General features: G+C 49.7%; 6 protein-coding genes across 6 annotated transcripts; 3 read left to right on the top strand and 3 right to left on the bottom strand.

Moving 5' to 3' along the window:
- Positions 1–72: 72 nt before the first annotated feature.
- Positions 73–2,795, bottom strand: CNF01540 (translation release factor, putative). Its single transcript, XM_571485.2, has 6 exons — positions 1,477–2,795; positions 1,124–1,425; positions 899–1,073; positions 573–839; positions 347–515; positions 73–291 (listed from the first exon to the last, which is right to left on the bottom strand). Exons 1-6 carry the CDS (start codon positions 2,740–2,742, stop codon positions 197–199), a joined length of 2,274 nt encoding a protein of 757 aa, XP_571485.1. The 5' UTR covers positions 2,743–2,795; the 3' UTR covers positions 73–196.
- Positions 2,796–2,873: 78 nt separating this feature from the next.
- CNF01530 (tRNA binding protein, putative) lies at positions 2,874–4,562 on the top strand. The gene is made up of 5 exons (XM_024657367.1): positions 2,874–3,181; positions 3,254–3,349; positions 3,408–3,876; positions 3,953–4,252; positions 4,307–4,562. The coding sequence occupies exons 1-5, from the start codon at positions 2,975–2,977 to the stop codon at positions 4,489–4,491; spliced, it is 1,257 nt and encodes a 418-aa protein (XP_024513084.1). The 5' UTR covers positions 2,874–2,974; the 3' UTR covers positions 4,492–4,562.
- On the bottom strand, positions 4,533–6,401 carry CNF01520 (UDP-N-acetylglucosamine diphosphorylase, putative). The gene is made up of 2 exons (XM_571302.1): positions 5,594–6,401; positions 4,533–5,540 (listed from the first exon to the last, which is right to left on the bottom strand). The coding sequence occupies exons 1-2, from the start codon at positions 6,312–6,314 to the stop codon at positions 4,657–4,659; spliced, it is 1,605 nt and encodes a 534-aa protein (XP_571302.1). The 5' UTR covers positions 6,315–6,401; the 3' UTR covers positions 4,533–4,656.
- A 266-nt stretch (positions 6,402–6,667) lies between these two features.
- CNF01515 (hypothetical protein) lies at positions 6,668–8,894 on the top strand. The gene is made up of 8 exons (XM_024658562.1): positions 6,668–6,686; positions 6,751–7,318; positions 7,379–7,522; positions 7,581–7,718; positions 7,781–7,997; positions 8,065–8,153; positions 8,223–8,477; positions 8,533–8,894. Exons 2-8 carry the CDS (start codon positions 7,181–7,183, stop codon positions 8,803–8,805), a joined length of 1,254 nt encoding a protein of 417 aa, XP_024514490.1. The 5' UTR covers positions 6,668–6,686; positions 6,751–7,180; the 3' UTR covers positions 8,806–8,894.
- A 376-nt stretch (positions 8,895–9,270) lies between these two features.
- CNF01510 (conserved hypothetical protein) lies at positions 9,271–14,279 on the top strand. The gene is made up of 18 exons (XM_024657366.1): positions 9,271–9,416; positions 9,475–9,674; positions 9,731–9,994; positions 10,049–11,098; positions 11,166–11,276; positions 11,339–11,407; positions 11,485–11,671; positions 11,738–11,814; positions 11,897–12,046; positions 12,125–12,416; positions 12,484–12,641; positions 12,706–12,771; positions 12,832–12,922; positions 12,985–13,046; positions 13,104–13,421; positions 13,478–13,619; positions 13,675–14,113; positions 14,171–14,279. Exons 1-17 carry the CDS (start codon positions 9,326–9,328, stop codon positions 13,716–13,718), a joined length of 3,372 nt encoding a protein of 1,123 aa, XP_024513020.1. The 5' UTR covers positions 9,271–9,325; the 3' UTR covers positions 13,719–14,113; positions 14,171–14,279.
- Positions 14,227–18,073, bottom strand: CNF01500 (cytoplasm protein, putative). The gene is made up of 3 exons (XM_024657365.1): positions 17,366–18,073; positions 14,367–17,314; positions 14,227–14,314 (listed from the first exon to the last, which is right to left on the bottom strand). Exons 1-2 carry the CDS (start codon positions 18,054–18,056, stop codon positions 14,397–14,399), a joined length of 3,609 nt encoding a protein of 1,202 aa, XP_024513018.1. The 5' UTR covers positions 18,057–18,073; the 3' UTR covers positions 14,227–14,314; positions 14,367–14,396.
- Positions 18,074–18,197: the final 124 nt, after the last annotated feature.

Raw genomic sequence — 18,197 nt, 5'->3', positions numbered from 1 at the left:
TTTTCTCGCGTTTGTGGCGGAGAATAATCTCGAGCTGCCCCTTTTAACCTAGAGCTGCTCTATGGTACAGTATATAACAATATATATCCTCTAATTGATCAACTTGTATAGAAATCCACTATGCGCATATGCATTATCTTCATTACGAGCCGCAGATTAACACCGTCTACAACATTCGTTTTATCTAGTCACCAATTTACGACGCCGCCTTCAAGGAAAGCGCAGCAACATCGGGCATATCCTCGCTCCTTTCAATAAGTTTGGTTACCTTGCCAATAGCAACAGTTTTACCTAGGGCGATGTCAGTCAATAATTGAGATAATCCTGACTGAACGGCGAGACTCACCTTCGTCACGCAAAGTGAATCGACCAAGCATCTTATAGTCCTCGAATCGTTCAATACAGATAGGGGCAGAAGTCTCAATGAGGGCAGAGACCAGCATACCAGCCTTAGCGAACTGAGGGGGCTTCTTGGACTTTCTCCTAGTCTTTTTCTCGTAGTAATGGAGGAATGACTGTAATTATTGTCAACAATGTTAAATGTTATTTGTACACTATTGAGATCTACTTACAGTAACGGAAACTTCCTCAGCAAGGGTGTGGACGTGCAAGACACAGCTGTAACCGGGACAGATAATGTTCTTGGTGTCAATGAAACTAATGTCTGCCTTGAAGGCAGTGACAGCCTTGACGGGCTTTTGAACAGAGGTAAGGACGAAACCGGGGGTAATGTCTCGGTCAGAAACACCAGAGATTCGCATTCGGATATTGTCACCACAGAATGCCATGTCCATGTCCTCTGATTGTTCAGAGAAGATACCAGTGACTTCAACAGTGTGCTAAGGGAATCCGTAGTTAGTGTACGCACATAGGCGATTGCAGATATGTTTAGATTTACCTTGTTGGGCATCATAAGCAAAGTGTCGCCCTTCTTGACGTGGCCGGATTCAATCTTGCCCATAACCATGGTACCCAACTCGTTGTATTTTTCAGAGATGGGAAGCATGAAGGGAGCATTAATGTTTCGGTCCATAATTTCCATGTTGTCAAGATGCTCCAAAAGCGAAGGGCCGCTACAAAATGTCAGTGGAACCAAAACGTGTAAGGATAAATCACAACTTACTCCCACCAAGGAGCAATCTTTTTGTCAACTCGGTCCTTCATGTTCTCACCAATCTGGGCGGAAACGGGAATAAAAGTGATGTCGGTCTTGGGGTTGAAACCAACCGCCTTGAGGAAAGGAGTGATTTTAGTGGTAATCTCATCGTACCGTCCCTTGTCCCATTGCACAGTAGTGTCATCCATCTTATTGACGACGACGATAAGCTTGTTGATACCGTTGTTCTTGATAAGCATAGCGTGCTCTCTGGTCTGACCCTCACGTTCGAAACCGGTCTCAAACTCGCCCTTTCGCGCGGACAACACCTGTGGATAATTTAGCATTGTGGTCCATTGAAGATGAAAAGAGCAGCTTACAAGCAAAGCAACATCGGCCTGGGCGGCACCGGAGATCATACTGGGCACATAGGTTTTGTGACCGGGAGCGTCCAAGATGGTATACCTTCGTTTTTCACTCTCAAAATACGCCCTGCCGACCTCAACGGTCTTACCCTTCGCTCGCTCCTCCTTACCACTGTCCAAAGCCCACGACAGGTACCAGGTCTCCCTACCGGCAGCTTTGGCCTCCTGCTCATACTTTTCCATGGTTCGCTTGTCAACAGCACCAGTCAAGTAGAGTAACTGACCACCCATAGTAGACTTGCCCGCATCGACGTGACCAGTGAAAATGATGTTTAGGTGAGACTTGATGTTGGTGTCCTTGACGTTCTCACCGTACAGGTCTCGCAAAGCAGCGTCACCAGCAAGGTTTTGCTCGCGGTAGATAGCTTCAGCATCGTTCTTGGCAGAGACCTTGGAGAAGTTGGTGGTGCTGGTGCTGACAGTGGCGACGGGAGTACTAGCGCCAGACTTGGCGGGGCTGGCAGCAGAAGTCTCAGCAGCAACAACCTTGCCTTGAGCGTCACTGGTAAGGGGAACAGCCTTTTCAGCCTTCTTCTCGGCAGCAGAGACAGGGGCAGAGGCGGCCTCAGACTTGGCAGCAGGGGCATCGGCGGGTTTTGGTGTAGGAGCGGCAGGTTTGGGAGAAGACTTTGAGGAAGCCTCCTTCTCTTCCTTTTTCTCCTCTTTCTTTCCACCGATACTCAAACTGGGGGCCGCCTTGGCACCACCAATACTCAAGCTAGGAGCGGCCTTGGGAGCACCGCCAATGCTCAAGCTAGGGGCCGCCTTGGGCGCACCACCGATACTCAAGCTGGGAGCAGCCTTGGGCGCACCACCACCACCGATAGACAAGCTAGGAGCGGCTTTGGGTGCACCACCACCTCCAATGGATAAAGAGACAGGTTTTCCAGCAGGAGCTTTGGTGTCCGGAGGGGGCGCAGGCGATGAAGAGAAGCTGGGAGGCTGGAAACCTTGGACATTCCTGGCTTGTGGAGGCTGGTAAGCCCTAGGTCCGGCACCGGGAGCACCGGGAACAGGGTAGCCTTGCTGCTGAGGGTAACCGCCATACTGTCCGTATTGAGGGTATCCCTGTTGCTGGCCATACTGTCCGTACTGGGGATATCCGCCCTGCTGCTGGCCGTACGGGTCGAAGGGCTGCTGCTGCCTGGGGGCGAAAGGTGCCTGTCCTGGACGGAACTCGAATGCGCCTGGGTTGAAGCTGGGGGGCTGCTGTCCGGACATCTTTTGCGCAAGAATAAGGAGAAAAACAAGTGAGAAAGGAAGAGATGTGTTGCAATAATCCATCCGCAGAAGAAAAACGAAGAATCCTCAGCCCGCCACCCCTTTAATTACACTGTAAATAAGCATTTTAATGTTAATCCAAAATTCCACATCACCCCTCAGTTTGTTTCCTCGGACACATCTTGATCCTCTACATTTCAGCAACGTCTTCTTCCCACGATCGCTTCTATATATGCTCACTGCCCTCACAAACAGAGCATATATTCACACTCGCACGATCAGCACCATCTCAACAGTACGAAAAATGTCTTCTCAGGTCCAACAGTTCATCTCCGCTGCCGTCAACGCCGACCCTTCTCTTGCCGGGCGAAATGACAAGGACAAGGCCGCTATTGAGAAGCTCGTCGGCGAGTCTGAGGGCTTGGTCAAAGACCTTTCTGTAAGCTATAAATCTGGTATGGAAGCTGGATTACGAGCTGACCTCTTTTTTTTTCCTTTTTTTCGGCTCTAGGCGCTCAACGAGAAGCTCACCCCTTTGACGTATCTCTACTCGAACTACCCTTCTACCGCTGATGTCGGTCTTTACGCCCACCTTCACCCTTCCATGGCAAGTCGATATTACTTTTTATTCGACCTTGTAACATTTTCTCACATCTCCATAATAGATCAACGCCCCCGCTACTCAACACCCTACTCTTCCCGCCCTCCTTCGATACTTTCTCCACATCCAATCCCTCCCCTCCGTCTCCTCTGCCCGGTCCGAACTTCCCAACGCCTACCCTACCGTCGAGATCGACCTCTCAACACTGCCCATTCCTGAGCGCAAGGCTCCCGCTCCCAAGGTGAAAAAGGAGAAGAAGGCCGCGGCCGCTGAGTCCGCCCCTGCTGCCGCTGAGGGTGCTGTCGCTTCCGTCGCTGGTGTCGTCAGCGCTGCTGCGGGCACTATTGCCGAAGCCGCTACCAACGCTGCTGAAACTGTCAAGGAGGCTGTTGTTGGCAAGCCTGAGAAGGACGGAAAGAAGAAGGAAAAGAAGGAGAAGAAGGAGAAGCCTGCCAAGGCTCCCAAACCCGCTGCCGAGGCTACAGGTCCTATGCCCAGTATGATCGATATGCGAGTCGGCAAGATTCTTGACGGTAAGTTTTTAGTTTGCTCGAGTTTTGAACCTGGGGGTTAGTTACCATATACAATAAACTAAATCACTCAAACTAGTCAAGCGACACCCTGATGCCGACTCGCTTTACGTCGAGACCATTGATGTCGGAGAGCCCGAGCCCCGAACAGTCTGCTCTGGTCTGGTTAAGTACATGTCCGAAGATGAGATTCGCGGTGCGACGGTTGTGGTGATTTGCAACCTCAAGCCCGTGACCATGAGGGGTGTCAAGAGTTTCGCCATGCTTCTTTGTGCGAGCTCCAGGGATGGTAAGGAAGAAGGTGGTGTGCAGTTTGTCCTTCCTCCAGAGGGAAGTCAACCGGGTGAGAGGATCTACTTTGAGGGCGAAAAGTACGAAAGTGGGTGATATTATTTGCCTCTCTTTTTAACCCAGTCTAATACCAGAGAAACAGACGCTACGCCCGAACCGCAACTGAACCCCAAGAAAAAGGTCTTTGAGACCATTCAGCCCAGCTTTACCACGCTTGAAAACCGCGAAGCTGCCTGGATCGACCCCGAGACCAAATCTGTTCACCGAATCAGGACAAAGGACGGTGTTCTCAAATCCAAGAGCTTTGTCGGTGCTTCCTTGTCGTAAATAGGGGCAGTGGGTTCCAGGTGTGAAGATGTACATAGGGTACTTCTATGCATTGGAAATTAATAGACATGTATAAAAAAATGACACAAACATATGAGACATTGTCCATTATTGAATCAGATGCGTCGTAATGCTAAGAAGAAGAAAAGAAAAAGAATTGTCCCTTTACGCGGTAAGCTTCTCTAAATCATTCCGACCGTTCAACACTCCGCTCTTGGTAAACTTTTTGCCCTCGATCCAGTTCAAGCCTTCACCGGCATAACTGACCTCGGGGCTGACCTCAATCTCGACATCATCGGCAACCTCGGCACCGCTTGCGATCAACCACCTTTTTTGCTGAGCGAGCAAATCCCTGCGGCTGGTTTCGGGGCAGTCGGCCTTGCTCCCGGGCGCATTCTTGAGCGGGGAGAATTCTTCGGCACGGTCGACTTCGAGTACACAGAGACTCTTGGTGAATGGGAAGACGTCAAAGACGAAAAGCTCAAGTTTCATGCCGTTGGGCTCAGAAGGCTTGATAAGCTCGCCAGTGGAAAGGTCGACGGTGGGGATCTTCTTTCGAGCAATGTGGAACGCCATATGCTTTTCCATTTCTTCAACCGACTCGAGGAAGGCGGTGGTATAAAAGTGGTTTGCAATGTTGGCAGCACGGAAAGCCAGCTGACCGTCCGCAGTCCTCTGCTCGGCCTTTTCCTTGCTCAGCTCAGAGTACTCCACCACGGCAAAAGCGTTACCCTTGGCCGCGAGGACACCCACACTCTCTGTGGGGATGGTCTTGCGCACAACCTTGGCACCGGCCGAGGCATTGCGAGACAAGCAGCAGCCAATGAAGACGGGGTCGGCAACACGGACGAGGCAGTTGTCGACGCAGTAGGCGTGGACGTATTGGACATTGTGCTCGCGGAGATCGGAGAGGACCGTGCGGGAGGATGAGGGGGAGAGAGGGCGACGGAGGGCGGCGTAGAGACCACCGTTGCCGTCGGGAGCAACGGATACAGAGCTAGGTGTTGAAAGAAGAAGCTTGCCGTCGTTGTCAAGGGCGGGGAGTACGCCTGTGGCATGTTAGTTGTTTGCTTCAAGGAGATGGATAATCACAAAGACTTGCCTTGCTCAAAAAAGATGACATTTTCTTCTCTCAACCCAAAGAAGCCTTTCGCCTTGAAGTACTTTTCCGTCTCGACCCGGGTGGGACCACTGGTCATCACGTACCACCGAATGGTGACACTACCCTTCTCCTTGCCCGCCTTTTCTTCCGCCAGCCTCTCGAGCTTGCAGATCCTCTTGGCCTGGTATTCGAACAAAGTCTGTCCACTGGGCAACTTGATATCGTACAGTCCCTTGGGGAGCGCAGAGCCGAGACGGGTGCCCTGTCCACCGGCCATGAGGAGGACGGCGACCTGGTTGTCGGCAATCGCCTTCAAACCGGCGTCGCGCCATTGAGCTTCTTCGGAAGCGTTGTTAAGCACAGTCGCGCATGCCTCCTCAGGCAAGGGCATGGCCTCCTCCTTGATGGGCAAGGAACCCTGGACAGTCTCGTTGCCTACAAGGTTACCGTTCGCGCCTTCGCCGATGTGGTTCGGCTGTCCGCCGCCAAAGATGTTGCTGTTCTCCTTGGACGGCGTGAGAGCTTCAGCAGCTGCGATCGCTGTGGAGTAGATACGGTTGACGCGGTGGACGTCGATGGAGGCGAGCTGGCCGAGCAAGGCGGCCTGGTCGGAGGGCGAGAGCGAGTCGTAGAATGCGAATACATGGGCCTGGTTGGCGGCGGCGTAGAGGTCTCTGAGGTGGGCGAGGAGCGCAGGGTCTGGTGCTGGCTGGACGGTCATGGTGCTGTGGACGGGCGCAAAGTGGACGACGGACGAGAAAGCTGCAGAGAAGATGGGAATGCAGTGTTGTGGGTCGGGCCGAGTGTTTGTGTCGGCTGATTCTTTTAAAGTTCTTTTTCTGACGCGCCTTAATTACAAACATGTGCGACTCCCCCGCCCCAGGCCCCGTCGCATGCCGCCAAGCCACGTGGCACCAATCCAATATCGGGAGTCACTTTACGTAAACACAGCCAAATGATCACATGGAAAAGACTGTGGACCAGGTCCGGACCTAAAAGACTGAGTCTAAAGACCACTATGGGACCGGTCTCTGGTGGTTCGGTGGTCCGGACCAACTAACCACCGTAATAAGGCCGTAAGATTTCTGTAAAGGTTTGTACAGGATGCCCTCACATAATTATGTATTTGATATCCCTAACTCATAAGCCTCCCACAGTACTCTAGTATACTGTTACATGACTGCCGACTATATGAGTATCAACTACACGAGCGCCGAAGCCATTGCTGCTGCCAATGCATAGTTTCCACCTGGCCAGTTCTCGCGAGGCCTAAGCACGTCTGCGACTCCATCTCCGACCCTTCCCCTTGCTGCTCTCGTATCAACCTCATCCCCGAACACTCTATCATCCAGCAGCAACGGAGAAGACACCAACATCGCGGATCTTACTGATGGCGATGACGATGAGGCGGAGACTCCAGGGAAGGGCGATCAAGAAGCCGACGATGACCAGGACCAGGACCAGGACCAGGGAGGGTAATGGATAATCAGCTGTTACGCCCATGTTCTCGGACTGGCTGAAGGCCGTCTACTCAACAGCATAGACAAGGGTATTGCGCCGGACTCGATAGCGACGATCGATCAAGCGATGCAGCAAACTGCAGCACCTGGCCGAAATGAAGAGACCGAGGCAGAGAGTTTGCCCGAGCGAGAAGTTCCTCAAGAACCTTCTTCAACCAAGGACCTCCCTCCTTTGTTCGACAAAATCCGTAAGATTTCTGTAAAGGTTTGTACAGGATGTCCAGATGATGAGTAATATGCTGACCAGTAATCACCATCTGAATAGATCAGCAATTCCCCAAATGGCAAGAGTTTCTTCTTTGATTGCTGTAGACATGAAGGTGTATATCCGTACGCGCCAGTAACATATTGTAAGACGCGGTGGGGATCATGGTTCAAGGTGTTACAATGGCTCCTAAATGTTCGACCGGTACATACTTTCATCAGCCACTTGGATATTCAATTGCAAAACTGACATGCAGCTACAGGGCTATACCCGTTTTTGCACCTTAGCCGACAACGAACCATTGGTACCAAAGGTGTCAAGAAATTCAAAGCCTTATCGCTGGTACCTATTATCCCCGGAGCAATGGCGAATGATAGAAGCCTTGTGCAAGATACTGCAGGTTAGTTGTTCTTGTGCAGGGTATAGAGATTACGAGATACCGACAGCTGACTCCTCCACCAGCCAGCACTTACAATCCAGACGCAATTCGGCGCAGAGACGAACCCTACTCTTTGGATGGTACTTCCAAGATTGGTTGAACTCCATAAGGCTTGGCGTCAAATGAAGAATGAACCAGACATTCCTCTCATGCTTCACTCGTCAATTGACGAAGGTCTTCAATGCATCGAAGAATATTATGTTGAAGCCCTTGAGGCTAGAACCCCGATCATCGCAGTCTGTAAGTGTCCCTTCAACAAGAGGGGTGGGCTTCAGGCGCAACTGTACACTATGTTGACGTATTCAAGATCTAAATCCTCTCATGAAGAATTTGTGGTTCCAGTTCTTTTTGGGAGAGGATTTGGCCTCAAAAGCGAGTGGTATCTTCCGTCAGATCGTGAGCATCATTTTGCTTGCTTTCTCTAAAGATGAGGCTTCTTCTAATGATTTATTTGTTGGGGATCAGTTTGATGAGTATGCGGCTGCTTTAAAAGCAGCTAGGACGGAGGAATCAATCGACTACTCCTTCCGTCAACCTTCCTCTACCGCTGAACAACAATTTTACAGTCTCTTAGCTAAGCACCGGGCCTCAATCATGAACGGGAATGTGTCTGAAGAGTTTGACCGCTATATGGCCTATTCGGAGGAAGACCCTCAGCTAATTAAGATGACGATGACTCCGCATCTGATTGATGCTGAGTTCGTCCTGGATTGGTGGAAGGTGAGCATCAGACTGGTATTTGTTGTTCGAAAAGTAATATTGACTGCTCTCATAGCGGATGGCAGCATCTTTCCCTATCATTGCAATTATTGCACGAGATTATCTCGCAATTCCCGCGTCCTCTGTCCCCTGCAAACGTCTGTTCTCCCGCGCCAAGCTTGCGGATACCGACAGACGTCGATCAATGAAAGCAGAGACGTTCAGTCTAGTCCAGACTCTCGGTGCATCCCTTCGCGCTGAAAGAGCAAGGAAAACGAAGTTGAAGGCTAAGGGCGAGAAGAGAAAAATGATTCCTGATGTAGGATTGGATAAGGGTAAGGGTAGTTAGTGTTCAAGGAAGGAAAAGGCGTGATTTCCTTGTGTAGTATAGGCTCGGTGTACCCCATGATGGAACTGTTTTGTTGATTGAAAAGTAAAGTTGCACTGCTATTATATACTAGGAGTTGACTTGTTGTATGATCGCTGTTGAAGGTAGCAGTTTGCATGGAGCCCTGCCAGCTAGCTCTGGGGCCGAAAAGCACTCACGAAAGACCGGTCCAGGACCGGTCTTCTTGTGAGGAACAGGTCCAAGGACCGGTCGGTGACGGTTGGGTCCCTGGACCCAAAAAGTAGAGGACTTTTGAAAAAGTCCGGTCTCTGGTCGGCCAAAAATTTGGAAAAGACCGGGACCAGTTGGGACTACGCGGGAGCTCTACATGAGTGACATGACCTGACCATGTCGTTACGTAACATGCATGTTTGGACACCATCCGAAGGTTCCGAACAAGAGTAAAAAGATGCTCACTCCACTCGGCCAGTCTCAGCCAGCGAGCAGCACGACACTCGCCATCCCACCGAACAGGACGCCCATGTCCTCCACGGCCGACTACGTCGCAAAGTATCCGCGGAGAGCAGCTCTCCTCCACGTAGCGGAGAAGTACTGGCTCGACGATGCCAGGCGTAAGTTTCGTCCTTTTTGAACCAGGCTGCGTCGCCCGTGTTGACATGTTATCAATAGGTCCGCCTGGCAGCCTCGATTCGTCTCTCAAAAAGCACACGACTCTCATCAACAAACTCAAATCCTCGCTCTTGGTCGGTCCCGCGGAAGCATTGATCAAAGATATCGACGGCTTGACATTGGCAAAGTATCTGGACGAAATCGTTGCTGCCGTCGTCGAAGGTGCGGCAAAGAAGGGCGACCCAGAAGTTGCCGTGGATGTAAGCAAACCCATCTGATGCGTGTAGAAAGCACATCCGTCTGATGTTGCGTACAGGTAATCATCCATCTTCATTCACGGCTTACCCCCGACTTTCTTCCTCAACTTCTCCAACCTCTCCTGACGCTTCTATCCGCGAATGCAGCTGCCACTGGACCTATAGGCAAAGATGGAGAAAAGGACAAGGAGAAGGAGGATAGAGAGAGGTTATCAAAGCAGAGGCCTGTTTTGAGGATCGTAGCAGAGTTGGCAATGGTGGGTGCTTGGTCTGAAGGAGTCGTCAAAGGCGCCGCAGAGGTTGGTAAAGTGCTCAAGGGATTGGTGAGTACTCGCTGCCATAGAGTGCACGGTATGGCCTGACATGTAAACTATTAGATGACCGGCGATCCTCAATACAGTAATCTCCCATTAATCACCACATTCCTCAAATACTTTGGCCGGGCCTACTTGGGCAACAACCCCGTCTTGAACAAAGCAGCTAATGGTGTAAAGGAAGAGGAGGCGGCGGAGACGCTCCCCGAAAGTGTGACCGAACTCGTTCCTCCCGAAATTCAAAAGCAAATGTGGCAGCTATTCGTCAATTACTTCAACACTGCTAGCAAAACCTTGGTCAAGGGACAGCTCAAACTTCTCGAGCAGGATAAACGCAACCATGAGGCTTACATCAAATCTGGCGAAATTTTCGAAGATCGTCAACAGGCATATGAAAAAATGACTCGTGCCGTCGAAAGACTCACTACTGGCGTCCAGACACTCGCAGATCTCCTCAATCTGACTCCTCCCACCTTGCCAACTGCTGCATCACTCTCCAAATCGGGTCTTCAAATAGTAGAATCTACTTCCTCATTCACAGTCCGTGATGATGGTCCAATCGCAGGCGGTATATGGGACGATGAAGAGGAACAAAAATTTTACGAAGATTTAATCGATCTGAAAGAGGTCGTCCCAGCTTCCTTGCTCGGCATCAGGGAGAAATCGAAAGAAGAAGATCAGGAAGGGGGTGGATCCCGGGATAATAAACGTGAAGAGGAGGAGAAGGAGGAGGAGGCTCACAAGGCAGAAGAAGAAGCTCTCCGCAAACAGCTCGAACAGATGGAGCTGGCCGATTCGCATGCTCAGCCCGAACCCGAACCTGAATCCGAACTCGAACCTCAACTTCACACTTTGGAACGCACCGCGTCCTCTTCCTCCTTGCTCTCTATAACCCACGATGAAGCTCAAGCGGCCGAGGGAGAAGACGAGCAGACTGCACCAGTGACTATGACGACTGCCATCGAAGAGGATGGATTGCAATCTGGTCCCGCAGCGAGGTTATCGGCTCTCTTTGCAGCGTTGCCCGAATCGAACAATAGGGAGGTGGTGGATAAGTTGGCTGTAGAGTTTGCGTTTTTGAATTCCAAAGCGGCAAGGAAGAGGCTCATCAAGGTTCGTTCAGGGTGCTTCTTCTTTTCTTTCCCAATCCAAACGGGCTGACAAGGGCGTATGCACATAGTTCATCGGTGAAGTGCCAAAACAAAGGACCGACTTGTTACCGCATTACTCTAGGCTTATTGCCACGCTGAATCCTTACATGCCGGATGTTGGCGCAGGTATTCTTGATATCGTGAGTGTGGGGGAATCGGCACGCGGATCAAATGTGTAAAGCTAAAGCGCAAGGATAAATAGCTGGATGAAGAATTGAGATATTTGCAAAGGAAGAAACTTGTCCGAGAATTGGATAGCACACGTCTCAAGGTGGGGTTTTTTCCCCCATACTTTTCGACAAGGCAAACTAATCAATCGACTTTTTTTCTTTCTTTTTTTTCCCCCAGAATGTCAGGTTCTATGGCGAATTGGCCAAATTCAAGGTTGCTAAACCTTTCAACATTCTTCATGTACTCAAAGTCTTTTTGGATGACTTCAAGTTCAATATCGAAAACATCTCAAACCTGTTGGAGACTTGCGGACGGTTTTTGCTGCGGTACGAAGGAACAGCAGAAGTGGCCAAGCGTATGGTAGGTGTTTTCGCGCGTTTCGTTAATAGTTCAAATCCGGAGGTTTGGCTGAACATGATATCACAGGTAGAGTTGATGAGGAAAAAGCAAGCGAATATGCATCTTGACCAGAGACATCAGCTTATGCTGGAAAATGCCTTTTACATGGTAAGTAATATGTTTGCTTGGGGGGCCGGGGCCCAGGGCCACACCGAAAAGAACGCTCCTCTTGTTAACGCAAAAATCGTAGTGCAACCCGCCTGAGAGAATAGTCAGAGAAGTGGTACAGCTCACTCCTATGCAGAGTTTCATCCGGCATCTTCTTGATGAAGTGTTGATGAAGCGAACGCACGATAAGGTGTTAAAACTGCTGAGAAAGTTGCATTGGGAAGATCCAGAGGTGAGTGTGTGTGTGAAAGAGAGAGAGAAAGGTGTCTTTTAATCGAGCTTTTGCGCATTTTCTGACTCAAGCCTTTAGGTCTACGGCTTTATCCTCTCTGCCTTTACAAATGTTTGGGAGGTCAAGTTTGGTAATATTCCTCAACTCGCAGATCTCGTCTTTGATCTTCAACGATGGCATCCTGAATTCGGTATCGCGGTCGTTGACCAGGTCCTGGAAAACATTCGCATTGACATGGAGGAAAACATCTTCAAGTTCAACCAGAGAAGAATCGCGACAATGAAGTACGTAGGAGAGCTGTATATGTACAGGGTCATCAGCGCTTCCGTCATCTTTGAAATTCTTTGGTCACTTTTGTCTTTTGGGCATGGTATGTGGTGTTCTTTTCTCCACGCCTTGTTATTTTCGCAGGCGATTACTAACAATTATTTGATCAGTCGAGCCAATGCCATTCCCAGGTAGAGAAAGCCCTATTGACGCCGTAGATGACTTTTTCCGTGTCCGTCTGGCTTGCACATTACTCGATACCTGTGGCGTATGTTTCCCAAAAGGCTCTCAGGGACGCAAATTGGAACAGTACCTCATCATGCTTCAAGTAAGTCCCAAAATGCAGCCCTTGTCTACGTTTGAAAAGCAACGGTACTGACGAATGGATTAAGCTCTATATCACATGCAAAACCGAGCTACCAATGGATGTTGACTTTATGCTGACAGATACCCTCGACGTGAGTTTCTATGTGTAATACTCACGTATTGTCGTCACCAGGCTAACCTTGCGTGTGAAGCTTTTGCGGCCAAAAATGCCCAAGCTAAGAACATTTGCGCAAGCAGCAGCTGCTGTTGATGAGTTGATGGCTACGGTAGGCGACATGGGCGGTGAGTTGAATGCTGTCACGCCTGAAACAGACAAGGAGCAGCTGACATCTTTGGCATCGTAGGAGAAGATAGTGCATCAGAGGACGAAGAGGAACGTCAATCACCTGAAGACAAGCCTGACGAGGTTAGTATTAAGGCCCCCCTTCTACGCACTTAAAATTTATCTAATCGTTATGTTTAGCCGGAACCTGTCGTCGAAAACGTCCAGTCAGCGGAAGATGACGATGAGGATGTCGTTCTCATCCGCGACACCTCCAAAAATGACGAGCTTGATGCCGAAGAACGAGCTGCATTTGATCGAGAGTTTGCAAAAGTATTGGCAGATACTACCGATACCAGGCGAGAACAGAGAAAGGCCGCGCCACCGATCTTTGACACTGCTGTGCCCATTGTCAAGAAAAAGATCGAAGAACCCAAGGCAAAAACTGGTAACGGAATCGGGGAGGAAGAAGGAAGAATGCAGTTCATGTTGATGTCCAAGAAGGCAGGAAAACAGCAGGTATGACTTCGTCCATGCTTTAACGATATACCTGTCGTCTAACGAGTCCCATGTAGCTGCGAACGTTGGCCATTCCTGTGGATTCCACCATTGCGTTGAACACTAGGACTCAGCAAGCTCAGAGCAAAGCGGAGCAAGAGCAGCTCAAGAGGTTGGTATTGCAGAATGAAAGAAGGTTGGAAAGATCAGAAATGGAAGGTGAGTATCTTGCAGAGCGGAAATGTTCGATAAAGAGATTGACAGAGCCATTTAGGCATCGAGACGAGAGGTGTGAAGCTCCGTTTTGCACATTCATGATCACCTCCGCCCGGACCGCAAACCTAACGAGGAAACGGTATGCCACTAGGCGGCTACCACTGCACCACTCTGGGAGGTTACAACCTGGGAGATACAACGAAAACGACGATGACGGTTACGTGGACTGGGGTCTGAGCAGACACGTGATGACGATTGGTCGCAAAGCTCACTACGAGTCCAGGCGTGAATTTGTCCTTCAGTTCTCACATCCGCGAACCCTCTGTATCTCTATAGCAACTTGCAGAATGAATCTTTTATCATGTCTGTAAATAAAACGGAACGAAAGGCGAATGGTAGAAACGGCCTGGACACGATCAGCCGATTTGAAGAGTAAGTATTCTTAACATAAAAAAATGAGTTCAACGAAGGCAGCGAGCTCCTGGACAGAATGTACGGTAGGTTGGTCTTTAAATTTTCAAGATATACTCCAATCTGAAAGTCAAAGAGTAAAGGATACAAACGCTTGCAAAACGCGAATCTCCTACCCGTGGTAATGATAATGATAATGCTTAATTAGAGATTTACGATAACGTATACATGCTTGAGGAGCACTGCAACCTATGTGATGTTTGTTCGAATTAAAAAGATGACCATAACTTGCCTATTGTTCAGCTTAAATCCATATGGTTGCATGGCCGTCTTACTTACAGCTGACCAGATCAGATTACAATGCTACCATTATAAGCTCTCAACCCTTTTACTCCCCTTCGTCCCAGTTAACTTGCCAACCGCCTCTTTCCTTTTTTGCTTTTCCTCAGGCCCAACCACTCCCTCACCCCTTGTTTCAAGATTCCATTCCAACAACCTCCTGACCAACCCGTCTGTTCCCGTAGATAAGATACCAACCATCAAACCCACTCTATCTGATTCCTTAGCCTCTTCCATCCCCCTCCAAAACAACTCGGCCAGATGATGTGAAGCTACCCTGAAAAGGAACTCATTGCGATCCTCAATCACCCACCCTCTAGTGAGGGCACGGGCATACCCAGAGAGGACTTCATTACTGGTCTCTTTAGGAGCAAAGTAGCCGTCGAGCCCCGTCCCGTCCTCAAGGGGCACTTGGTGTAGTCGGACCCTCATTCCTCTCAGTGCAGTCGAATGGTCATTCCAAAGAAGCTTTCGATAGTCAGATGGATAGGACATGGCGAGAGGAGGGAGGAGAAGCTGAGTGAATATCATGTCGGAAAAGGAAATAGCCTCATACAGAGCAAGGAAATCAGTGTAGAACTGGAAGAAGGGTACACCGGCTGTAAGGAAAGGAAGGGCAACAGTTTCCAGCGATGCAAAGGGATATTTCTCCGCAATAGCAATGGGGTTTGTCAGATGTTCCATGAGTCGGTTCATGCCCTTGGCCACTTGGCTATCCCTGAACACCTCTCCTTCGCTTGTTGACGTCTGTGTCTGTTGCCCGTGCTCGAGCATGAATACCTTCATCATGTTGAACAACAATCGGCTTCCACCTAAACGTTCCGTCCACATAGCTGAGGCACATTGCAATTGACCCAGAAACAAGACTGACTGTACAATCTCTGTCTCAGAAGCACTCCAGTCGGACGGCACTTGGGAAAGTGCAATAGACGTGCCAGAACGAAGGAGTTCGTTGAGAGGAGAAAAGAGCCAATCGGGTTGAAGAGGCAAACCGGTGATATTATTAAGGTCGAGGGAAGTTGGTGGAGCGCGAAGAGTTGATGTGGCTTTGAGGTAAATATGGGAGGGTTGAGAGGGGCCAACGACGTTTTCGACGTCGGGCAGGATGGTATAATGCAAAAGGGGTCGGAGTATTTGCAATTTGTCGGGATGAGAAAGAGCAGAGTATTGCTCGGCTATGACATGAATTGTGCTGGACCAATCTGCTTTCAAAATATCATCGACCAAATCAAGAGCGAGAGGCTCGTCTCCAACGTCGAATGACAGGAATAAGTCCAAAGCAACGGGCAACCATTCTGAAGGGGAGAGACTCTTGCTCTGTACACTCAGTCGAAGAAGCTCGTACCGAAGATAGGTGGCTGAGCGGACCGTCGGCCCATTTGTTACCAAGAAAGCCAACTGGAGTGCAGCAAGTGTGTCCTTGCTTAACAGCTCCCCCACAGAATGCAGCTGGCCGTGCAGTCTCACGGCCGACCAGAGTATCCTTGTCTCATTTTCTCCACCACTTCTCATTGACTCTATGGCTTCTTCCAGACCTGAAGTCTTCAACCCAGCAAGCATAATCTTCTTTTCTTCTTCACCGCTCTTTATCCCATTGACCTTGGCGCCTGTTGCCCAACTGACCAACATATTTAGCGCAGACGCCACCTCTTCCAATCGTTCTAACCGACCCAACAGTTGCTTGACGGAAGATACAGCCTCATCAATCCACTCGAGTGCCACAACCTGAGCCCAGGTAATGTCATGCTCAGGAGTTGTTCTATGCGGGTCTATGGCACATGTGACCCAAATCTTGAGAAGGTCAAAGTAGGCCTTGACAAGACTACTTTCCAACGGCGGTATGGTCTCAGAGGCGGAACGCTGCTGGACCCACTTCCCAAAGAGACGCCATACTTCAGAGCTAGACGCAACGATCGAAGCTGATAAGCCGTACCTTCCAAGAATGGCGTAAATTCGCAAAACTTCCAACGCCAGGCTATGAGCAACCTCTTGCTTGTTGACGTCATTCCCTTCGCTCCAAGTGGCAGATATAACGAATTTGAGAGTAGACTCATAAACTCTCTGACTCAGAAGGTCTTCCGCACAAGCCCGTGAGCTTGCCGTGATGTCCCTCAAAAGAGCCAATCCTTCCACATTCGGTCGGTTATCGCCTTTTGGTGGCCAAGATCTTTGGGTGACGTGATGCTTGAGAATGGCCGGTACAATGGGACAGATGGTTTCGCAAAGGTCGCTTGACAAAAGAGTAGCGCGTCGAAGAATGAGCAGCAACTGGTTGGTGGTCATTATGGGAAGAGCATCAGGTATGGAAAGTAGCTCAGTGAGGCGAGGAAGTACATCTTCAAATGGTATGGAAGCAATCCCAGTTGGGTCGCTCTGGGCCGTCATAAGTGGCTGGATAAATGGTTGATAGATATTGTCGGCATTGATGGAATCGTCAGGAAATACCCATGAAGGGCCGCATAATGCTTCGAACAGGAGCTCCACGCTTGCTCGAATCACACCTGCTCCTCTTGTCAAACCAGCAAGCACTTCTACGCCAAGTTCGATAGCTTTCTGGACAACCTGCGTTTCATCGCACTCAGTCTGGACAGCTTGGTCCAATTCCCCATTGTGTAATCTTCCTAGGATCCGGCTGAGTACACCCATCATGGTTATACGCTGACTCGGTACTGTTGATCGACAGAGATATAATATATCCTGGAAAGTATAGCCAGCTAAGTCGGGTGATTCTCCATGATGATGTAAGCCCAGATGGGTGGGAAGAGATGCTGTATCTTTGGCAGAAAGTACTTTTCCAGAAAGGTCAAACCTAATCGACTTGTCGCTTGAAGGCGCAGATATGGGTTGCAGCCACTCAAGTTTCGATGGCTCTGAGGGAAGGGTAGGGAAGTATTTGGCTTTAAGAATGTCGAGGTTCGTGTCGTCGTCCTGGGAGTTCGATAATATACCTGCCACAGGTTAAGCTTTCAAAGAGAATTATATGATATAAACAGACGTACTCGATGAAGCAGGGACATCGGGCTTCACTGAGCGTTCCACGACGTTGCTCTTCCCTTCTGTTAACTTTACCTCGGCCCTTCTTCTCAAAGCTTCCATGATCTTATCTCCAAACCTTTCCCTTAGCTCCTCCGTCTCTTGCTCCCTTTCTTCGAAGCTCATTAAGTCGACCCGCCTTGTATTCTCCTCTGAGACATCCTGCAAAATCTTCTGTGTGATATTTGCATTGAAAGGCTGCTCCAAGTCGATAGATGACAGTTCGCTTTTGGGGACATCTAGAAGATTGCGCTTTGACTGACGAGCCTCAGCCCTTTTCCTCAAAAGATCCAAAGTCTTGTCGCCTAGTCTCTCCCTAAGTTCCTCGATCTCCTGTTCTCGCTCTTGCTGACTCATATTCTGTACTCTCTTTGAATTATCTCCTTGCACTTGTCTCTTTACCTCTTCCCATTCTGTCATGCTTGAAGCAGATGCAGGTCCTGCAGCCTGTACAGTTGGGACGGTATCTACAGCCTTTCCATAGCCTATCTCCTGCTTTCCTTCTTCTTTCAAAGCTTGTTGTGCCCTTCGGGCTCGTGCAAACGCAGATGGTCGCTGAGAGCGATGAACGGCGACGGGGAAGCCGGTAGAGCTAGGTGCCGGGGCTTTCGGAGCCTCTGCAGGGGAAGATGTTCGTTCTACAATGTCCTTGAGCATGGTGGAATTGACTGTCTCAATTATCAAAACAAAATGGAGATCGACGTATTTATTATTTGAATGCTCGTCCAGTCGCTTACGTGACTTGCGGCTGTCGACTAATTCGGTGCCTGGAACTGCCTCCGATAGACTCTTCTTTTT

The sequence above is a fragment of the Cryptococcus neoformans genome (assembly GCF_000091045.1).
Source record: "Cryptococcus neoformans var. neoformans JEC21 chromosome 6 sequence".
Taxonomy (NCBI): Eukaryota; Fungi; Basidiomycota; class Tremellomycetes; order Tremellales; family Cryptococcaceae; genus Cryptococcus; species Cryptococcus deneoformans.
Note: the sequence above shows the minus strand (reverse complement) of the source record. Positions and strands in the feature narration are given on the sequence as shown.